The sequence below is a fragment of the Thalassophryne amazonica genome, chromosome 2 (genome assembly GCF_902500255.1).
Source record: "Thalassophryne amazonica chromosome 2, fThaAma1.1, whole genome shotgun sequence".
Taxonomy (NCBI): domain Eukaryota; kingdom Metazoa; phylum Chordata; class Actinopteri; order Batrachoidiformes; family Batrachoididae; genus Thalassophryne; species Thalassophryne amazonica.
Genome location: NC_047104.1, coordinates 156,935,167 through 156,953,117, shown reverse-complemented (window position 1 = coordinate 156,953,117; position 17,951 = coordinate 156,935,167). Strand labels below are relative to the sequence as shown.

Genomic DNA, 17,951 nt, shown 5'->3' with positions numbered 1-17,951 from the left:
CAATGCTGTGAACTTTGTGGAATCACTGGATACTCTGATGGCAACACTTGAGAACCTGAGTGTTTGAGTTGACAACGATTCCAGATTCAGCTTAAGATCCAGATGTTCGATGACTTACTGGACTCGGCCATCAGAGGTGTATCTGTACGTGGAGGAAGCTCAGAATGTGTAGAAACACTTGAATGTTGGTGGCAACAGTCATGTCTCCACGTCCTCAGATTCTGAGATTGAGTGATGTCTGGGAGAAGCTTGTGAAGTCACAAGGTTCCTGGACAGCAGCCACGTAGCGATGCTGATATTGTCGCATGAGGGTGAAGGTCCAATTCTTTCAGGCTCTGGTACTTCCTGTCTTACAGTTGATCTCTGGGCATGACACATGACACAGCTGCCTCGGTGCTGAGGACCCCAACAAATGGAAAGAGCAAAGGGGACGCCCACATTTCACTTGACGGCGGCAGATGCATGACTGTGTTTGAAGAGGTAGAGATGGACACGCTGTCTGCCGTCCAACATCCAAGCCAATTCTGTCAGCTGTTGCTAAATCTCTGCTGTCTGCCTTCCAAATGCCCTTTCAAGCGCCTCCATACTGTCTTTCTCACATGTATGTTTGCACGGGATTAATATAACCTGAGGCCATTTCTACCTACAGTTTTACCAGTGCTCACTCAAAGCCTGCCCACAGGCGAATGACGCAACCGAAAAGGCGTGAAAAAACTCACGCATGCGCACGAAGGTTCAAGCTTGGCTGATGCAATCACACGTGATTCAAATCCATATAGTTTTTAAAAAAAATAAAAAGGTCGGATAGTTTTCTAACAGACCTCGTATACCCTCTCGTCGTTTTTTTATTGCGAATAAATGTCTGAATGATTTGGAGCTTTGGTGCATCAATTTTTTTCCAGAAACTGTGAGAGACCTCCAGGTGGACACCGTTTGGAAAATTAATATGGCTTTCAGGGACGATTTTATGGGGATTATACAGATTAAGGAGTGTTACTGCCGCTTTAAGGACGGCCCACAACTGCTGAGAGCGCGGCGCGCTCCCAGCGCCGATCGACAGGCTGACACCCCGCTGAAACAACCAGATCATTTCCAACGTGAAGGCTTTGTTGATCCGGGACCTCGTCTGACTTTCACAAAAAGGCAGAAGTCGTGGACATCAGCACTTTTTTGGCACATTCCACTGTTACAGGAGTTTTTTTTTCATGGAAAGAAAAGCAGAGGGACGTGCCACGGAGCCGTTCATTACGCGGCACAAAACCACCTCCGTGTTGGTCTCACAGGACGGCTTTCAGGTGGATTTCAGATGGATTCTGGTTGCCTTTCAGTCGTGTGATTATCCAATTGTGATTGTGCATGAGCTGGACATGCCCCAAAATGTCCCGGAAGGCTTCATCACGGCATTGCTTTGCGCCATGCGGCTCCACCGCGACGTGCGGAATTCCGCTCCTCTTTCCATGACAAAAACTCCTGTAACAGTGGAATGTGCCGTTCATTATTAAACTGGACGCTGTCTTGATCCGGTATGTCGTCTGACTAGCACAGGAATTGTGAAAAGACGTGGATATCAGCACCTTTTCAGCACATTAAGACAGACATGCGGAGGAGTTCCGCGCGTCGCGGTGGAGCCGCATGGCGCAAAGCAACGCCGTGATGAAGCCTTCCGGGACATGTTGGGGCATGTCCAGCTCATACACAATCACAATCGGATAATCACACGACTGAAAAGCAACCGGAATCCATCTGAAATTCACCTTTAAGCCGTCCTGTGAGACCAACATGGAGGTGGTTTTGTTCCGCGTAATGAACGGCTCCGTGGCGCGTCCCTCCACTTTTCTTTCCATGAAAAAAACTCCTGTAACAGTGGAATGTGCCGAAAAAGTGCTGATGTCCACGACTTCTGCCTTTTTGTGAAAGTCAGACGAGGTCCCGGATCAATAAAGCCTTCACGTTGGAAACAATCTGGTTGTTTCAGCGGGGTTTGAGCCTGTGATCGGCGCTGGGAGCGCACTGTGCTCTCAGCAGTTGTGGGCCGTCCTTGTGGGCCATCCTTAAAGCGGCAATCTGTGTAATCCCCATAAAATCGTCCCTGAAAGCCATATTAATTTTCCGAACAGTGTCCACCTGGAGGTCTCTCACAGTTTCTGGAAAAAAATTGATGCAGCAAAGCTCCAAATCGTTCAGACATTTATTCGCAATAAAAATCCGACGAGAGGGCTGGACCAGTGCTCACACAAAGCCTGCTCACAGGTGAATGACGCAACCGACAGGCGTGAAAAAACTCACGCATGCGCACGAAGGTTCAAGCTTGTCTGATGTAATCACACGTGATTCAAATCCATACGGTTTTTGAAAAAAATAATAAGGTCGGATAGTTTTCTAACAGACCTCGTATAAAGTTATTTTGACTTCAACGTGTTGAACTACACCAGAAAGAGTGAGAGGGCTTCAGAAATACAGTTAAACGTCTTGAAATCGATCGCTTTCAAAGTTCAAAGAATCCAAAGCCGTGACTCACCTTCACCTTCGTGTTGGCAGGAATGTTGGTCTTCCAGCGCACAGTGTAGTAGCGGTTATCGGTGATCTTTTGGTTCTTAGGCAGTGAGTTGTCAGCCCAGGTTACCTTGATGGTGTCGTGGCTCAGCACAGAGGCTTGAACACCCACAGGCGGCATCATGGGGGTGGGATCTGGTACTGGGGTGTGTGGAGTGTGGAAGAGTTCATACATATCAACATCTATGGGTTCTGCACATCAGGCCGTCAGACCGCACACGTGCACATAAATTAAAAGGACAGAAATTAAAACAGAGAAGCGTAGCGTGGTGGACCAAACGGTAGAAACCAAAACCAGGTACGGGGAAGGGAGGGACATGAACATAAAGTTAATGAGTTAAAATGAAGGATGACAACGAGGGAAGGAGCCAAGTGCGGCAAACATGGGATTGGGAAAGGAAAGAGAAAGAGATAAAAGTCTATTAGAAAATCAGATAGTGACATCTAGCACAGGATGCTTCTACAGTCACGACGGCTCGCACATGGTGTTCTAGGTACAATCAGGACTACGAAGACGGGCGAGAGAGAGAGAGAGAGACACTATATACCAGAAGAAATAATCACAGTAAAACTAGAGCGTGTAAGCGTTGATAAAATGCACAATCCTCCAGCCAACGTTTCACACACATCAAACCTGCAACTCAATAAAGACGAGTTTACATCAAGACAGCAAATGGACAGTGAAGCTGTGTCTTAGTGTCTCTGCAGAATAACGGCAACAGCCCGGAAACTGCAGAAAGAATAGCAAGTCTTTACTTAACAGGTGGATGAGAGAAGAGGCTTGTGGACCAGAGGTGACAGGATGGATGTGTGCAGGTGCCAGCGAGCGAGTGAAAAAGCCGGTGTCGCCAACCGAACGGTCCCCCTAAAAATCGTTCCACCCTGCCTTCACTGTGCATGCCTCATCAGCTGCGGTTCATCAATTATCTCCTCGTTTCTGCTTCAAACTGCCTCCACTCATCCTCTGTCTCAGTGACAGATATCTGAAGCTTTTATACAACAATCATTTCCACAAAAAAACAGCACTATTTCATCAGAAAAGACGGAGGAAGTGATCAGAGTGCCGCGGCTACACAATGGCCTCGTTTCTGCTTAAAACTGACTTTAGAATGATTTAAGAGGTTTAACCTTGTCAGCTGATGGTTAATCATCACTTTAATCCATTTGATCACTTTGGGTGAAGAGACTCCGTCTCAGACGAGCTCTGAAATGACGCATGCACAGTGGAGGCAGGGTGGACCGTTAGGTCTGTGACACCGGCGTTTCTTCTACCCAGCTTTCCGGAGACACTCTGGATAAGAGTGCAGTTAAGGAATCAGCAGTGTTTGATTTGTAACAAAGCTGAGGAACGAGTCTGATGACGCTGTCTGGATTAACAGACGGCACCCTCACACACCAGGACAGGCTGCTTAGAATTAACGCCACCTAGAGGCCACATCTGTTTCTTTGTGGGCTGGATTGTTGGCAGGAATACAGCTAAAAAAAATAATTAGCAACAAACATAATGGAGAACACCTACCACTACGTTTGAGAAGGAATCTGGATCGAAGATGCCATTCTGATGTTGTGTGTTTGATTTGCCACATGGTTTGATTCATAAACACTCACGTCTACTACACTCACTGGCCAGCTCATTAGGGACACCTTCCCAGTACCAGGTTGGACCACCTTTTGCCTTCATACTCTGTGGTCCAGACAGGTTGGTCACTCCCACCCAGGGTGGCAAAACCTTTGATTTGTCACTTTGGTCACCTGTAGGAACCTAAATGACCACCATCCCATGGTGGTAGCTGTAGCCAGGTGAGGGGTCAGTGAAGGATGACACACAGGTCAACATTTACAAATGCGCCAATCACAATGAAAAGTCGACCATATTATTTGTCTGATGGTACATCGGATTTTTACTGGCAGTCTGAACATGGCACCGGGGTGTGGTGGCAGCTTGGCTGGTGGCTGCGAGCTACATTCTTCCCGACTTTGAATAAGGGTCGGTGGGGTCACCATGAGGACAGAAGCTGACCAATTGTTCGGTCTCTTCATATCTCTGTCTCTCATCTTCCACCCAGGACCAAACTCGTGCTTGTGCATTTGTGCATGAAGACCGGAGCATTCCTGTGGCTTCTGGAGAGGCGCTGAGGTTTTGGAGTGGCATCCGAACTGCATTTCTTTCTTCAGCACGGACAAAAACAGTCTCTGGAACTAAAAAAAAAGTTGTCTACACTGCAGTAAAGTGATGACGTTCTTCCTGAAACTTCAATTAAGATGAAGGTGGAATCCCAGACTTCCTGCTTTTCAGTTGTCACTTTCTACAAAAACATTCAATGCAGCAGGCTTTCAACTCAACTTCACCAAGTTTTCTCGGTTTCTTTTTTTTTACCTCCAAAAGTTAAAGTGCTATGTAGGGCAGCTCATCTTTTTAATCCCGACTTGAACAAACTGGCAGGAAGGGAACGCGCCCCCGAGGACGCAGCAGCAGCTGATGGTGGCTGGCTTTGGTTCTGCTTACAGAAGAAGCGTTTGGTTCTGTAGAAGGGTTGCCAAAGCCACAACAGGGGGTCTGCGTATCAGCAGCACTGCGCACGCCAGTGTAGGAGACAGAAAGAGCTTCACAGGAAGACACATGCAGTACGACAGTGTGCGTGTGCACGCGCACTTTCAAACTGCTAACACCCTCCCGCCGTGCATGCTGATGCGTAGAGTGTCATCCAGCTTCCCGTCCCTCTCAAGTGCCGCTGTGCAGCAGTGCTGCCGAGGAGACAAACTGGAGTGATCAAGGCGGGGGGCTGGAATCGGAGAGGAGGCGGGTGCAGCCCACGTCCCGAGACGTGCCGGAGAGCTGTTTGGGTTGAAAGGTGGATTTTTGACAGTGTCACATGAACGGAGGAGGCACAATTTAAACGGTGCATATTCATATTTTAAGATGATTTTCCCAAAAAATGGATTTAAGATGTAATTACATCCGTCAAGGATGTAATAAAAATCATCAGCATTTATTTCTGTCTGTCTGTCAGCAGGATGACTTCAAAACTACTCCACGGATTTTGATTAAATTTTCACCACAGATAAATTTTCAGCCACGGAAGATACCATTAAACTTTGGAGGTGATCCGGAGTTGCCGACCTAACGGTCCTCCCTAAAAATCGTTCCGCCCTGGCTTCACTGCACATGCGTCATCAGCCGCGATTCACTGATTAACACCTCATTTCCTCCAGTCATCATCTGTCTCAGTGACAGATATCTGAAGCTTTTCTGCAACAATTATTTCCACAAAAATTCATGATTATTTCATCATAAAACACGGAGGAAGAGATCAGAGCTGATGCGTTCACTGCGCATCGGACATTTCAAAGCATCATGGAATTTCACAGAGTTTCTGCTTAAAACTGACTTTTGAATGATTTAAGAGGTTTTACCTTCATCATCTGATGGTTAATATTCCCATTAATCCATTTGATCGCTTTGAGTGAAGAGACTCCGTCTCAGATGAGCTGCTGTGGCCCAAAATGACGCATGCACAGTGAAGCAAGGTGGACGAATTTTTAGGGGAGATGATGGTCTAGTGGTTAAGCGTTGGGCTTGAGACCAGAGGATCCTCAGTTCAAATCTCAGCCTGACTGGAAAATCACTAAGGGCCCTTGGGCAAGGTCCTTAATCCCATAGTTGTTCCCGGTGTGTAGTGAGCGCCTTGTATGGCAGCAGCCTCACATCAGGGTGAATGTGAGGCATTATTGTAAAGCGCTTTGCGCATCTAATGCAGATGGAAAAGCGCTATATAAATGCAGTCTGTTTACCGTTCAGTCTGCGACACCAGATTCTGGATCAAGATTTCATATTATATAGCCTTTGAAGGATTAGAAAAAAAAAAAAAATTGCACCACCGATAGATATTAGGCCACGGAAGACTGCACTGAATTTTGGAGGTGATCTGGATTGGCAGACATCAGAAATCTGAGACTGCTCGTGTTGTAATTGTTAAGGCGAGTGTGATCTTATGATTTACTGGGCTGCAGCCAAACAGGATGGGTCATTTTTGACAAATAATTCATTCCCAATTTTGTCCACCCTCATCACAGATGATCCCAAGTATTTAAATTCATCTACCTTCATCACCTCTACTCCTTGCAATTGCATTATTGCTCCTGCTTTCATTCCCCTTCTCTCCAGAGCTCATCTGCATCTCCCCTTACCAAAAACTAGTACTGATAAGTATATAAAAAGTAAACTGGAAGTATACTTGAAACATACTTGCATGTACTACTTTTTGGTAAGGGTCTCCAGGCTTGTCTCACCCTGCTTCCTGCTCTCCCTACAGAACACAATGTCATTTGCAAAGATCATAGCTGACAGAGATGTCTGTCTCAACTAATCAGTCAACGGGACCATCATCACCGCAATTTCAGCAATGAGATAAAAAATAATAATCTCAGCTATTAAATATCCTCTCTGACAACAGTCCCAGTGGACAGACGACAGAACTAACAATTATAAAATAATGACCAATCCAATCATTTGTGGGTGGCATCAGTTATATGCTGCAAAGAGTAAAACCCCTGATGTAGGTTGTGTCTATGCTCAGTTAATTAAAAATATCTCCCATTTATAGAAAGAGGACAGCAGTGTAACTGAAACACTGAGAATGACCAAAGACACAAATATCGAGACGACCGTTGATAGCACTTTGAGATGCTCGATGTATATGAGATGTTTTGTGTACAGTTCATACCTGACTGCGGTCTTGTGATGGCGCTCTCGTACACAGGAATCCCGTCACCCACGTTATTGAAAGCCTTCAGAGTGATCACATAATGGGAGCTCGGATCTGAGGTGGGGAGTCACAGAAACAAAGTGACAATGAGAGTGAGAGACACTCAATACTACCACTGAAGCGAGCCAAAACGCACAAGACTCTTGACCATTTATGACTGTAGTGAACACTACAGTCGGGTAGATATTTTCCCTAAACAGGCTCTGAGGCCCTTCAGGTTATATACCATAGCATGAAAGAGATGAAAGTCTATGACTCTCCCTCAAGAGCACTCCAGCCCATCTCAGGTTACTTCACCAGCCAGCTGGGTGGATTGGGATGACATGGACGAAGTATCTTGTCCAAGAACACAGACAGGTAGGCTGTGTATTGGCTGCACAGTGGACCCTCTCTGATGTAGGTCTTTTCAGTCAATATATAATAACAGCAATAATCATCATCATGATTCATGTGTTGTCTACTCGGCAGAGCTGTGCACTCTAATGAGCATCCTGCTCTATTTCAACCTTATGCTCTCTAATTATTCCTGTAAGTTCTATCTGACATCAGCTTCATCTCACATTTGGGGTTTATTTAAATATTTTGATGGAAGTGATGGAGAATATTTTCTTCCTGATAAAGTGTTACAGAGGAATTCATATTGTTCCTGTCTGTGACTTTGGCTTAAAAATGCATAAAACAGACCAGTCTGAATAAATGAGTGAATGAAATGAAAATGACCCTGCCAGCCTGATAAATCAGTTTCATAATGACAATAACCAGAATGATTCAAGGCTGGAATTTAAGTCACAGATGGATCAGAGTTCCAAAACTCATCAATATTGTTATGAATTTTTTTTTTTATCAATTTAGTTTAAGACATCACCACTGAACCACCAGCACCATTATCAAATCAAATCAAATCAATTTTATTTATACGAGGTCTGTCCATAAAGTATCGTACCTTTTTATTTTTTTTTTTAACTATATGGATTTGATTCATGTTTTCACGTCAGACAAGCTTGAACCCTCGTGCGCATGCGTGAGTTTTTCCACGCCTGTCGGTGACGTCATTCGCTTGTGAGCACGCCTTGTGGAAGGAGTGGTCCCGCCCCGTCGTTGGATTTTCATTGACTGGAAATGGCGGAATGATTTGGGTTTCTTTTTTCATTAGAATTTTTTCTGAAGCTGTTAGAGACTGGCACCTGGAAACCATTCGAAAAATTTATCTGGCTTTCGGTGAAAATTTTACGGGCTTCACAGAGAATAAGGACTATTACTACAGCTTTAAGGACGGCCCACAATGGTGCTTGGTGCGCCGCGCTCTGAGCCGCGACAACAGGCACGAACCACTGGATTATTTCTAAATGGATGGCTGTGTGGAGCTGGGACCGTCGTGTGCACTTTCTCTGGTTATCACAAGAACTGGACATCAACCATTTTCTGGCAGATTTCACTTTTAACAAGAGATTGTGTCGTGGAATGCTGCGCGGAGGCTTTGTGCATCACGACCGATTCGCTGTTCGAGCGAGAACGCCTCCGTTTCGGCATGTCAGAGGACAAGTTGGGACATGCCCAGCTCTCCACAATTTCTCTTATAACTCACTCGACTGGTAAGCACTGAAAGCCGAGATAGGCATGTCCCAACTTGTCCTCTAACACGCCGAAACGGAGGCGTTCTTTGTCTCGCTCGAACAGCAAATCGGTCGTGACGCACAAAGCCTCCGCGCGGCTTTCCACGACAAAATCTCTTGTTAAAAGTGAAATCTGCCGGAAAATGGTTGATGTCCAGCTCTTGTGATAACCAGAGAAAGTGCACATGACGGTCCCAGCTCCACACAGCCATCCGTTTAGAAATAATCCGGCGGTTCGTGCCTGTCGTCGCGGCTCGGAGCGCGGCGCGCCGAGCGCCATTGTGGGCCGTCCTTAAAGCTGTAGTAACACTCCTTATTCTCTGTGAAGCCCGTAAAATTTTCACGGAAAGCCAGATAAATTTTTCGAATGGTTTCCAGGTGTCAGTCTCTAACAGCTTCAGAAAAAATTCTGATGAAAAAAAACCCCCAAATCATTCCGCCATTTCCAGACAATGAAAATCCGATGACGGGGCGGGACCACTCCTTCCACAAGGCGTGCTCACAGGCGAATGATGTCACCGACAGGCGTGGAAAAACTCACGCATGCGCACGAGGGTTCAAGCTTGTCTGACGTGAAAACACATGAACCAAATCCATATAGTTTAAAAAAAAATAAAAAGGTACGATACTTTATGGACAGACCTCGTATAGCGCCAAATCACAACAAACAGTTGCCCCAAGGCACTTTATATTGTAAGGCAAAAGCCATACAATAATTACAGAAAAACCCCAACAGTCAAAATGACCCCCTGTGAGCAAGCACTTGGCTACAGTGGGAAGGAAAAACTCCCTTTTAACAGGAAGAAACCTCCAGCAGAACCAGGCTCAGGGAGGGGCAGTCTTCTGCTGGGACTGGTTGGGGCTGAGGGAGAGAACCAGGAAAAAGACATGCTGTGGAGGGGAGCAGAGATCAATCACTAATGATTAAATGCAGAGTGGTGCATACAGAGCAAAAAGAGAAAGAAACACTCAGTGCATCATGGGAACCCCCCAGCAGTCTAAGTCTATAGCAGCATAACTAAGGGATGGTTCAGGGTCACCTGATCCAGCCCTAACTATAAGCTTTAGCAAAAAGGAAAGTTTTAAGCCTAATCTTAAAAGTAGAGAGGGTGTCTGTCTCCCTGATCTGAATTGGGAGCTGGTTCCACAGGAGAGGAGCCTGAAAGCTGAAGGCTCTGCCTCCCATTCTACTCTTACAAACCCTAGGAACTACAAGTAAGCCTGCAGTCTGAGAGCGAAGCGCTCTATTGGGGTGATATGGTACTATGAGGTCCCTAAGATAAGATGGGACCTGATTATTCAAAACCTTATAAGTAAGAAGAAGAATTTTAAATTCTATTCTAGAATGAGTATCAATGTTTGTTTTATCCTGTTTGTCTCTTTTGTTTGTTTTAACTTTGTCTCTTTTGCTTCCTGTCTTGGCCAGGACTCTCTTGGAAAAGAGATTTTTAATCTCAATGAGCTTTTCCTGGTGAAATAAAGGTTTGAATGAATGAATGAATTTATCCAAGAAAGCAGAACACAAAATCACAATGTCCTCTGGACGTGTGTTGTTCTGCTAATTAGAATGGAGGGCTGTGTTTTGTTCTTACTGAGGTTTTCGATAGTGTAGTAACGCTGCTTGTAGTCCACTTTGATGGTCTGGGAGTGGGGACTGCCAATGCCATAGCCGATGGTGTAACCGCGCACCACGATGTCCTGGTTCTCAGGCGGCGTCCAGCTCACCACGATGCTGTTGACCAACGGGCGGACATGGAGAGAGCTGGGGATGTCCGGTACTCGTGATTCTAATGAGGGATTCATCAAAAACAACACATTTTAATTCAGCACTATTTAATGTATTGGCTGTGTCAAAACAGGAAAACAAGTGCTGTTACCATCCAGGTCGCTCTCAAACGTCTCTGCGGTTGTCCACTCGGTGGCTGGTCCTGTGCCATTCACAGTCATGGCTGACACCCGGAAGGAATACTCCGTTCCCCGCTCCAGACCTGGAAAAGGAAAAAATAAACAGAAAAGTGGATATTCAGTAGTAATCTGTTCCAACTTTCACAGATATGTTTGTGTGCATAACCACAACAAACTGGTATATGACGATCACAGCTGCCCAAAAAGCAGAATGAACATGTAGTTTGACAGAGTGAGAAGCTACAGTATTCAGGAGGGACACTGAGTAGAGTCGCTGCTTCCTTGCATTGAAAGGAACCAGATGAGATGCTCATCTCCCGAGGGACGTCTTCTAGGCACATCCAACCCGGAGGAGGTCCCAGGACACACTGGAGGAATTATATTCCCCAGCTGACTTGGGAACACAACAGCCTGGACCCGGAGAGGTAGCAGAAAATGAAAGAATGGAGTTTGACAATGTAACATGTCAGACTTGTGCTATATCATGTGCACAATAAACAACTGTAACATGCCTATAGTATGTAGCAACTCTGGTATTTCTGGTGGGGGTGGGAGCTCAATGTTAAAGAAACCCCCCCAAAAAAGCAAGGATCAGTTGACAAAGTATATTAAAAAAATCCCATCATGGTTAAAACAAGACCACAGCAACATGACAGAACATCTCAATTCACATCATTTGAATTATGGGGGTACCAGGGAGACGGGGAGTCTCACTCCACCTATTAAGATTTGGACCCCCCCCCCACACACACACACACACCGCTCCCAAAAAAGGTGGGGGATGGGGAGTGAAGGAGATGTGCCAGCCAACACTGAAGCCAGCAACCACAAGGACAAACATGATGCCCAAATAGTAGAGAAAAAAAACACACAACAGATGATGATAAACCAGAATGGAATTAGACTATCGGCAGAGTGCTTTGGTGGATATAGTGCCAAAATGTTTTGTTGGTTCTACAGAACTGGAAACACTGCCCTGGAGTATTTTAAAACATTTCATGCTGTCAAACACGTCCTTTTCAGCTGTCAAAGAAAAACCACTTCTTGTGGTCAACCACGACCACTAACAAGGAGTTACTAGGCCTTGTTACATTAACAGACACTGCTGAACCTTCAGCACCACTTATTAACATGTTTAAGTGAATGTATGAATATATTTGAGCCTGTATGTATAACTTTGACTAACGATTCCCACCTGTGGAGTTTGTGTGTTCTCTGCGTGTTTATGTGGTTTCCTCCAAGTGCTCCGGTTTCCTCCCACATCCAAAGACATGCAACTTAGGTGGACTGGAAACTTTAAACTGTCCATAGGCATGAATGTGTTTTTGTGTCTGAATGTGACCCCGTGACAGACTGGTGTCCTGTCCAGGGTGAACCCCACCTCACACCCTATGAACGTCTGCTGGGATCAGCTCCAGCCCCCCCCCCCCGACCCAATCCTGGATAAGCAGTTGAAGGTGTGTGTGTGTGTGTGTGAGTGTGTGAGTCCAGAGCCAAAGGACACTGTAGTAGGGTTAGTGTAAGTAGCTATGCACATGAAATCTCAAACTTGGGCATGATCACAGCTTGCCTGAGGGGGGCTAAGATCATTTCTGTGCCAGTCGATATCATGCATGCAACAGATTTATGTTTCACCTTTGATGAATATGTTTTAGTGAAAAGACGTTGACGGCATTATAAAGAAAAGTGTTGGAGCTGCTCGCATTAAAATTAGATCATTGGGGGCATAGAAAAAAAAAGACTTCTTCAGAAAGGCATGTCACCACTGGGTGCTGGCTTTGGTATTCAGAACAGAGGGGGACGCCTGCTGACAAATGAGGTGTTTTGGTATTAATTTTTATATCATCATCATATTGTCCCTTTTGAATGCTACATGCAGTTGTTTTTGTTCTATTCCTGGCCACCCTTTGGGGTATCTTCTGAAGGCTGTCTAAGCAGCCGTAGCTCCTAGGCAACAACATCTCCTCATAAATGCTTCTGAACCAACAAACATCCCTCTGCTTCAACCCCCCAGAATGATGAGAAAAATCTACTTTTAAGTGTATATTCTCTTTGATGCAGCGCACAGCGTGAGGCTGGGCCACTTGAAAGTTGCTGAGATAACATCTAATATTAATCAGCATCGGCGTGTCTCTGGTGGTGTCGTGGGATACTTTGGCAGCAGCCGCCTGCAACCAGTTAGAGGAAGACACGTCGGTTCACTGAGGAAGATTTCAGCGAAAATCAACCCACACAAACAGAAACGGCGTGGACTCCCTTCACGTCAACTTTTTATACACGTCAGATGGAGCCATTAAAGAGGTCACTTTCTTACACTGATAATTAACAATTACAACATACGTTATCAATCAAACATTTAGCCGTTTGTTTGACATCACAAGAAATCATTTTCTGACAAATTAATTTAGTAAGTTAATCCAACAGAGTGAACACAGAGTCCACAACTATACATCTGCCATAGACAACTGTCTATGACACAACTTTACATACACCCTGAATAAAAACCTTCAAAGTCAATATTCCACGACTATATGCATTTTATCATTTCTAATTTTATCTGTTAAGTCAGTTTATAGGTCTACAGGGTTACTTCAGTTTTTTTTCACTATGTCAGATTCTTAATGAATTAAAGGTTTACATACACCAAGATGAATGCCTCGAGATTCAGAGTCTACAAATGGGGTAGAATTACTTCTGTAAGATTCTGAATGACTAACTGGAATAATTATGGCTTGACTGGGGCCACCTGTAGAACTGGTGCCTTCTTGTGTGCACCAGCAGGATAAAAATGGAAACAATTAAGTCAAAGATTCACAATTTCCAGTGTCCATAAGTCAGGTTATTTGTTGGAATCCATCTTATAAAGACTCATGATATCATGAGTAAGTGTCCAATTTGAAGGTTGAGATCACACAGACTTTAAATGATCTAGGAAAGAGCCCCAAATTACTCCCTAAGAATTAAACTTTTGCTCTGGAGGCCCCCCAGACCCTCGGGATCATAAGTGAAGAATTGCTGGTGCAGAAGGAAGCATCAAATAGAAACATGACATCATCTACTTTTAAGAGTGCGTTCAATCACCATCATCTGGAAAAAAAAACATGGTGCAGTTTTGGCCTCTGTAGCTGGTTTCCTCGGTCATAGCAACTGTATTTATGGGGCTGTTAAACGTATCCACTGGAGCTATTTTAAGCCACAAAGTTTCTGTGTAGGCTCTCAGTTGTCCAGGTGGTTTCCATAGTAGAGAAGCTTGAATCTTTGACTGGACTGGGTTGCTTGACGTGAGGACGTTTCGCTTCAAATCACAGAAGCTTCGTCAGCTAAAATTCTTGCTCTGGTAGTCTGACTTCTGTCTTGACTCTTGTAGTCATGACAGACGTCATTCATGACTCATAAGTCATTCACGTCATCAGGAGAGTCGTCAAGGGAGCCATCAGGGGAGGCTTCCATCCCATCATTAGGAGAGTGCACAATAGGTGCTAATTAGAGCTATTGTTTAGTCACTAGCCTATAGCAGTCTGCCTCTCGGTAGGAGGGGTCTGGTTAGGTTACAAACTCCAGCTTTTGTTGGCTTCTGGTTTATTCTTCTCTACAAGAGTCAAGACAGAAGTCAGACTACCAGAGCAAGAATTTTAGCTGAGGAAGCTTCTGTGATTTGAAGCGAAACGTCCTCACGTCAAGCAACCCAGTCCAGTTGAAGATTCAAGCTTCTCTACTATTTAAGCCACAAAGTTATGAATAATTAGTGTCTTGACAACTAGTTTGCCAGGTCCAGCCACAGGCAGCGGTTTCTAGATGCTGTGGACTAACATTTGTCCATTCGGAGCATTTTATTATAAATATCTGGTTATAAGACGGCTTGCCGTGCATTACTTGTAGTAATGGATATTTAAGTCTCTGCTCCAGTGTTTCTGTTGAGTGATATTTTAGTGTTATTTAATATGCATGTTAACAGAAATTAGCAGGCATTGATAGCTTGTGGTGTTAGCTACGTCGTCAGGGCAACAATTATATCTGGAATATGCCAGTTGTATTTTTAATACCCGTGGCCACGCCTCCCATTATAAGAACAAACAGCATTCTGTAAAAATGAACTTTAATCAATTGTCCGAATGTGATTGTGAATCGTGATCATCGTACTGTAGAACCTGTACTGAATCGGATGCTTTTGGAAGTGAGTATCGTGAAGTCAACTACTGCATGGAAGAAATATGGAGCTCTTGCAGAACAACCAGAAATGATTCAGAAAATACACAAAGAGGAAACGGGTAACATCAAGGATTAGAATTTATGTTTCGGAGTAATTTGTTTGTTTCAACATCCACCACAGATTAATTCCTGCGTGCTTATTGTGAACCATGATGTCATTATGTCCTGCAGTATGTACTGGATCACTACAGGTGTTACTGTAATGTGCATGGTATCACGGTGCCAGTGGATCGTAGCACGCCTACTGTTAGCCTGAGCTAGCTGTGCAACTTCAGTATAGGTGGGTGTGTTTGTGCTTCACTCATCCCGCCCCGTTCATAATGCCCACTCTCCACCTCTTTACCTGTTTAGCCCGGAGGTACGAGCAGAGGTCACTGCACTTTACCTTCGATGAGTTTAGAAATCTGCGTTCCTCCAGTGGTCTCGGCTGCCTCACTCCGCCGTGAGCCTTTCCGGTAACGGATCTTGTATCCGGTGATTTCGCCATTCTGTGCACCAAGAGGTGGGGGCTGCCATCGGACCACGATGCTCTGAGAACAAATGAGTGCATAAGTCAGATGAAACAAACGAGCTACACCTGCTGTTTATGGGCCTGCAGATTCAAAAAGGTGACTGCACTTCTCTGCAGGTGCTGCCGCGTCTCCTCACACACTTGTCTAACTCCCATTGCCCCGCCCTGCTCTTGGAGGGGGTGCAAAGGGGAGAGCCTTAGAAAAACAAACATCCCTCTGTACCAGGGTGACGCGCAGCAGACTGACGCATTAGTTAGAAATAAACAGATGAATAATAAATGTGTGTGGGAGGAGTCCCGATGAGCGCCGTGCGGTTAGGTTCAGTCTGCAGACAGATGAATGTGCGCTCATGCTGCACGGCTCTCTGTGTTTAAAGAGGTGTGTGTGTGTGTGTGTGTGGGGGGGGGGGGGGGGGGGGGCAGCACAGCATGGGGGAAAGTTAATTAACGCTTCCCCACCAGCGCCTGAACACACACACACACACACACACACACACACACACACACACACACACACACACACACACACACACACACACACACACACACTCCACCCCAGCAGAGGGAATTGTGCAAATTAAATCTGTGCTAAGTGTGTTCAATTATTTCCATTTTTCTTAGTAGACTATGGGCCCAGGCTCGTCACACACACGGTGCTTTTCTTTATTCTTCACACCAATCAGGAAAACCCGTTTAAGTGACTTGGATTTCACAGGGGAAGATGAAAAGGAAGATTCCTAAAGAAAAGAAGGGGGCAGCACATAACATCAGTAACGGTGTAAATACAGCGTATCTGTAGATGTGTACGGTGTTTACAGTCGCCGTGTTATATAACAGCAAAAAGAGTTATTTGAGTGGTGTCAGTCGGGGCGTCACGTGACCGGGTCCGACTGTGCAGGGCATCAAGAACAATCTGCTCCACTTCTGTGTTTTCCACCAACTAATGTCTCCTCACTGTGGTCTTAAACGGCGTTATTTTCTAAGATGAATGGCCTCAGCGTGGGTGGCCGATGCTCACTCAGGCTGGCAGTGTGTGATAGCATTGTGTGGTGTGTTTCTCCAGTCGGCTTCAACGTGGTTTTTTCCCTCTCACTCAGACACTGGCTGCTGTTTTTCAAACAATGCACGTACCCTGAGGTTTTGCACTTTTTGGTGGAAAATCCCTGTTTGTGTTTGCTCACTCTTATGTCACAAATGGAAATACGGAAAACTGAATCCATCACTTGGGTGGAAGCATACAATAAATAGGCCTCGAGCTGCCTGTTTGAAGATCAAATGGCTAGAAAGAGAGGGCTACAGCCCGTCACGCAACAACTACAGCGTGTTTAATGGCAATAAATCAGATTTGAAGAGTAAAACCTCACCATGGGAGACACCGAGAGCACTGAGAACTGCCAAAGTCAAGCTAAACAAACAAAATCGAACTTTTAAACACTCAAATCTCTGTAGGTAGGGAGTTAGAGTATCTCGTCAATAGTTTTACATCCTCATTGAAGACAACTTTGGATGCTGTAGCTCCTCTGAAAAAGAGAGCTTTAAATCAGAAGTGTCTGACTCCGTGGTATAACTCACAAACTCGTAGCTTAAAGCAGATAACCCGTAAGTTGGAGAGGAAATGGCGTCTCACTAATTTAGAAGATCTTCACTTAGCCTGGAAAAAGAGTTTGTTGCTCTATAAAAAAGCCCTCCGTAAAGCTAGGACATCTTTCTACTCATCACTAATTGAAGAAAATAAGAACAACCCCAGGTTTCTTTTCAGCACTGTAGCCAGGCTGACAAAGAGTCAGAGCTCTATTGAGCTGAGTATTCCATTAACTTTAACTAGTAATGACTTCATGACTTTCTTTGCTAACAAAATTTTGACTATTAGAGAAAAAATTACTCATAACCATCCCAAAGATGTATCGTTATCTTTGGCTGCTTTCAGTGATGCCGGTATTTGGTTAGACTCTTTCTCTCCGATTGTTCTGTCTGAGTTATTTTCATTAGTTACTTCATCCAAACCATCAACATGTTTATTAGACCCCATTCCTACCAGGCTGCTCAAGGAAGCCCTACCATTATTTAATGCTTCAATCTTAAATATGATCAATCTATCTTTGTTAGTTGGTTATGTACCACAGGCCTTTAAGGTGGCAGTAATTAAACCATTACTTAAAAAGCCATCACTTGACCCAGCTATCTTAGCTAATTATAGGCCAATCTCCAACCTTCCTTTTCTCTCAAAGATTCTTGAGAGGGTAGTTGTAAAACAGCTAACTGATCACCTGCAGAGGAATGGTCTATTTGAAGAGTTTCAGTCAGGTTTTAGAATTCATCATAGTACAGAAACAGCATTAGTGAAGGTTACAAATGATCTTCTTATGGCTTCGGACAGTGGACTTATCTCTGTGC

At 44.8% G+C, this 17,951-nt stretch overlaps 1 protein-coding gene across 8 annotated transcripts in view; it reads right to left on the bottom strand.

The window, feature by feature from the left end:
- Window positions 1–17,951, bottom strand: part of neo1a (neogenin 1a) — a 189,956-nt gene that overhangs the window by 36,352 nt on the left and 135,653 nt on the right. For 7 of the 8 annotated variants that reach the window (XM_034159883.1, XM_034159902.1, XM_034159925.1 and 4 more), the window contains exons 11-15: window positions 15,432–15,576; window positions 10,810–10,920; window positions 10,525–10,719; window positions 7,278–7,373; window positions 2,519–2,745 (exon numbers count right to left, since the gene is read on the bottom strand). In XM_034159883.1, the coding sequence (XP_034015774.1) occupies window positions 2,519–2,745; window positions 7,278–7,373; window positions 10,525–10,719; window positions 10,810–10,920; window positions 15,432–15,576 (774 nt within the window). The remainder of the gene's footprint in view (window positions 1–2,518; window positions 2,746–7,277; window positions 7,374–10,524; window positions 10,720–10,809; window positions 10,921–15,431; window positions 15,577–17,951) is intronic. The other variant, XM_034159898.1, reaches the window with a different exon arrangement.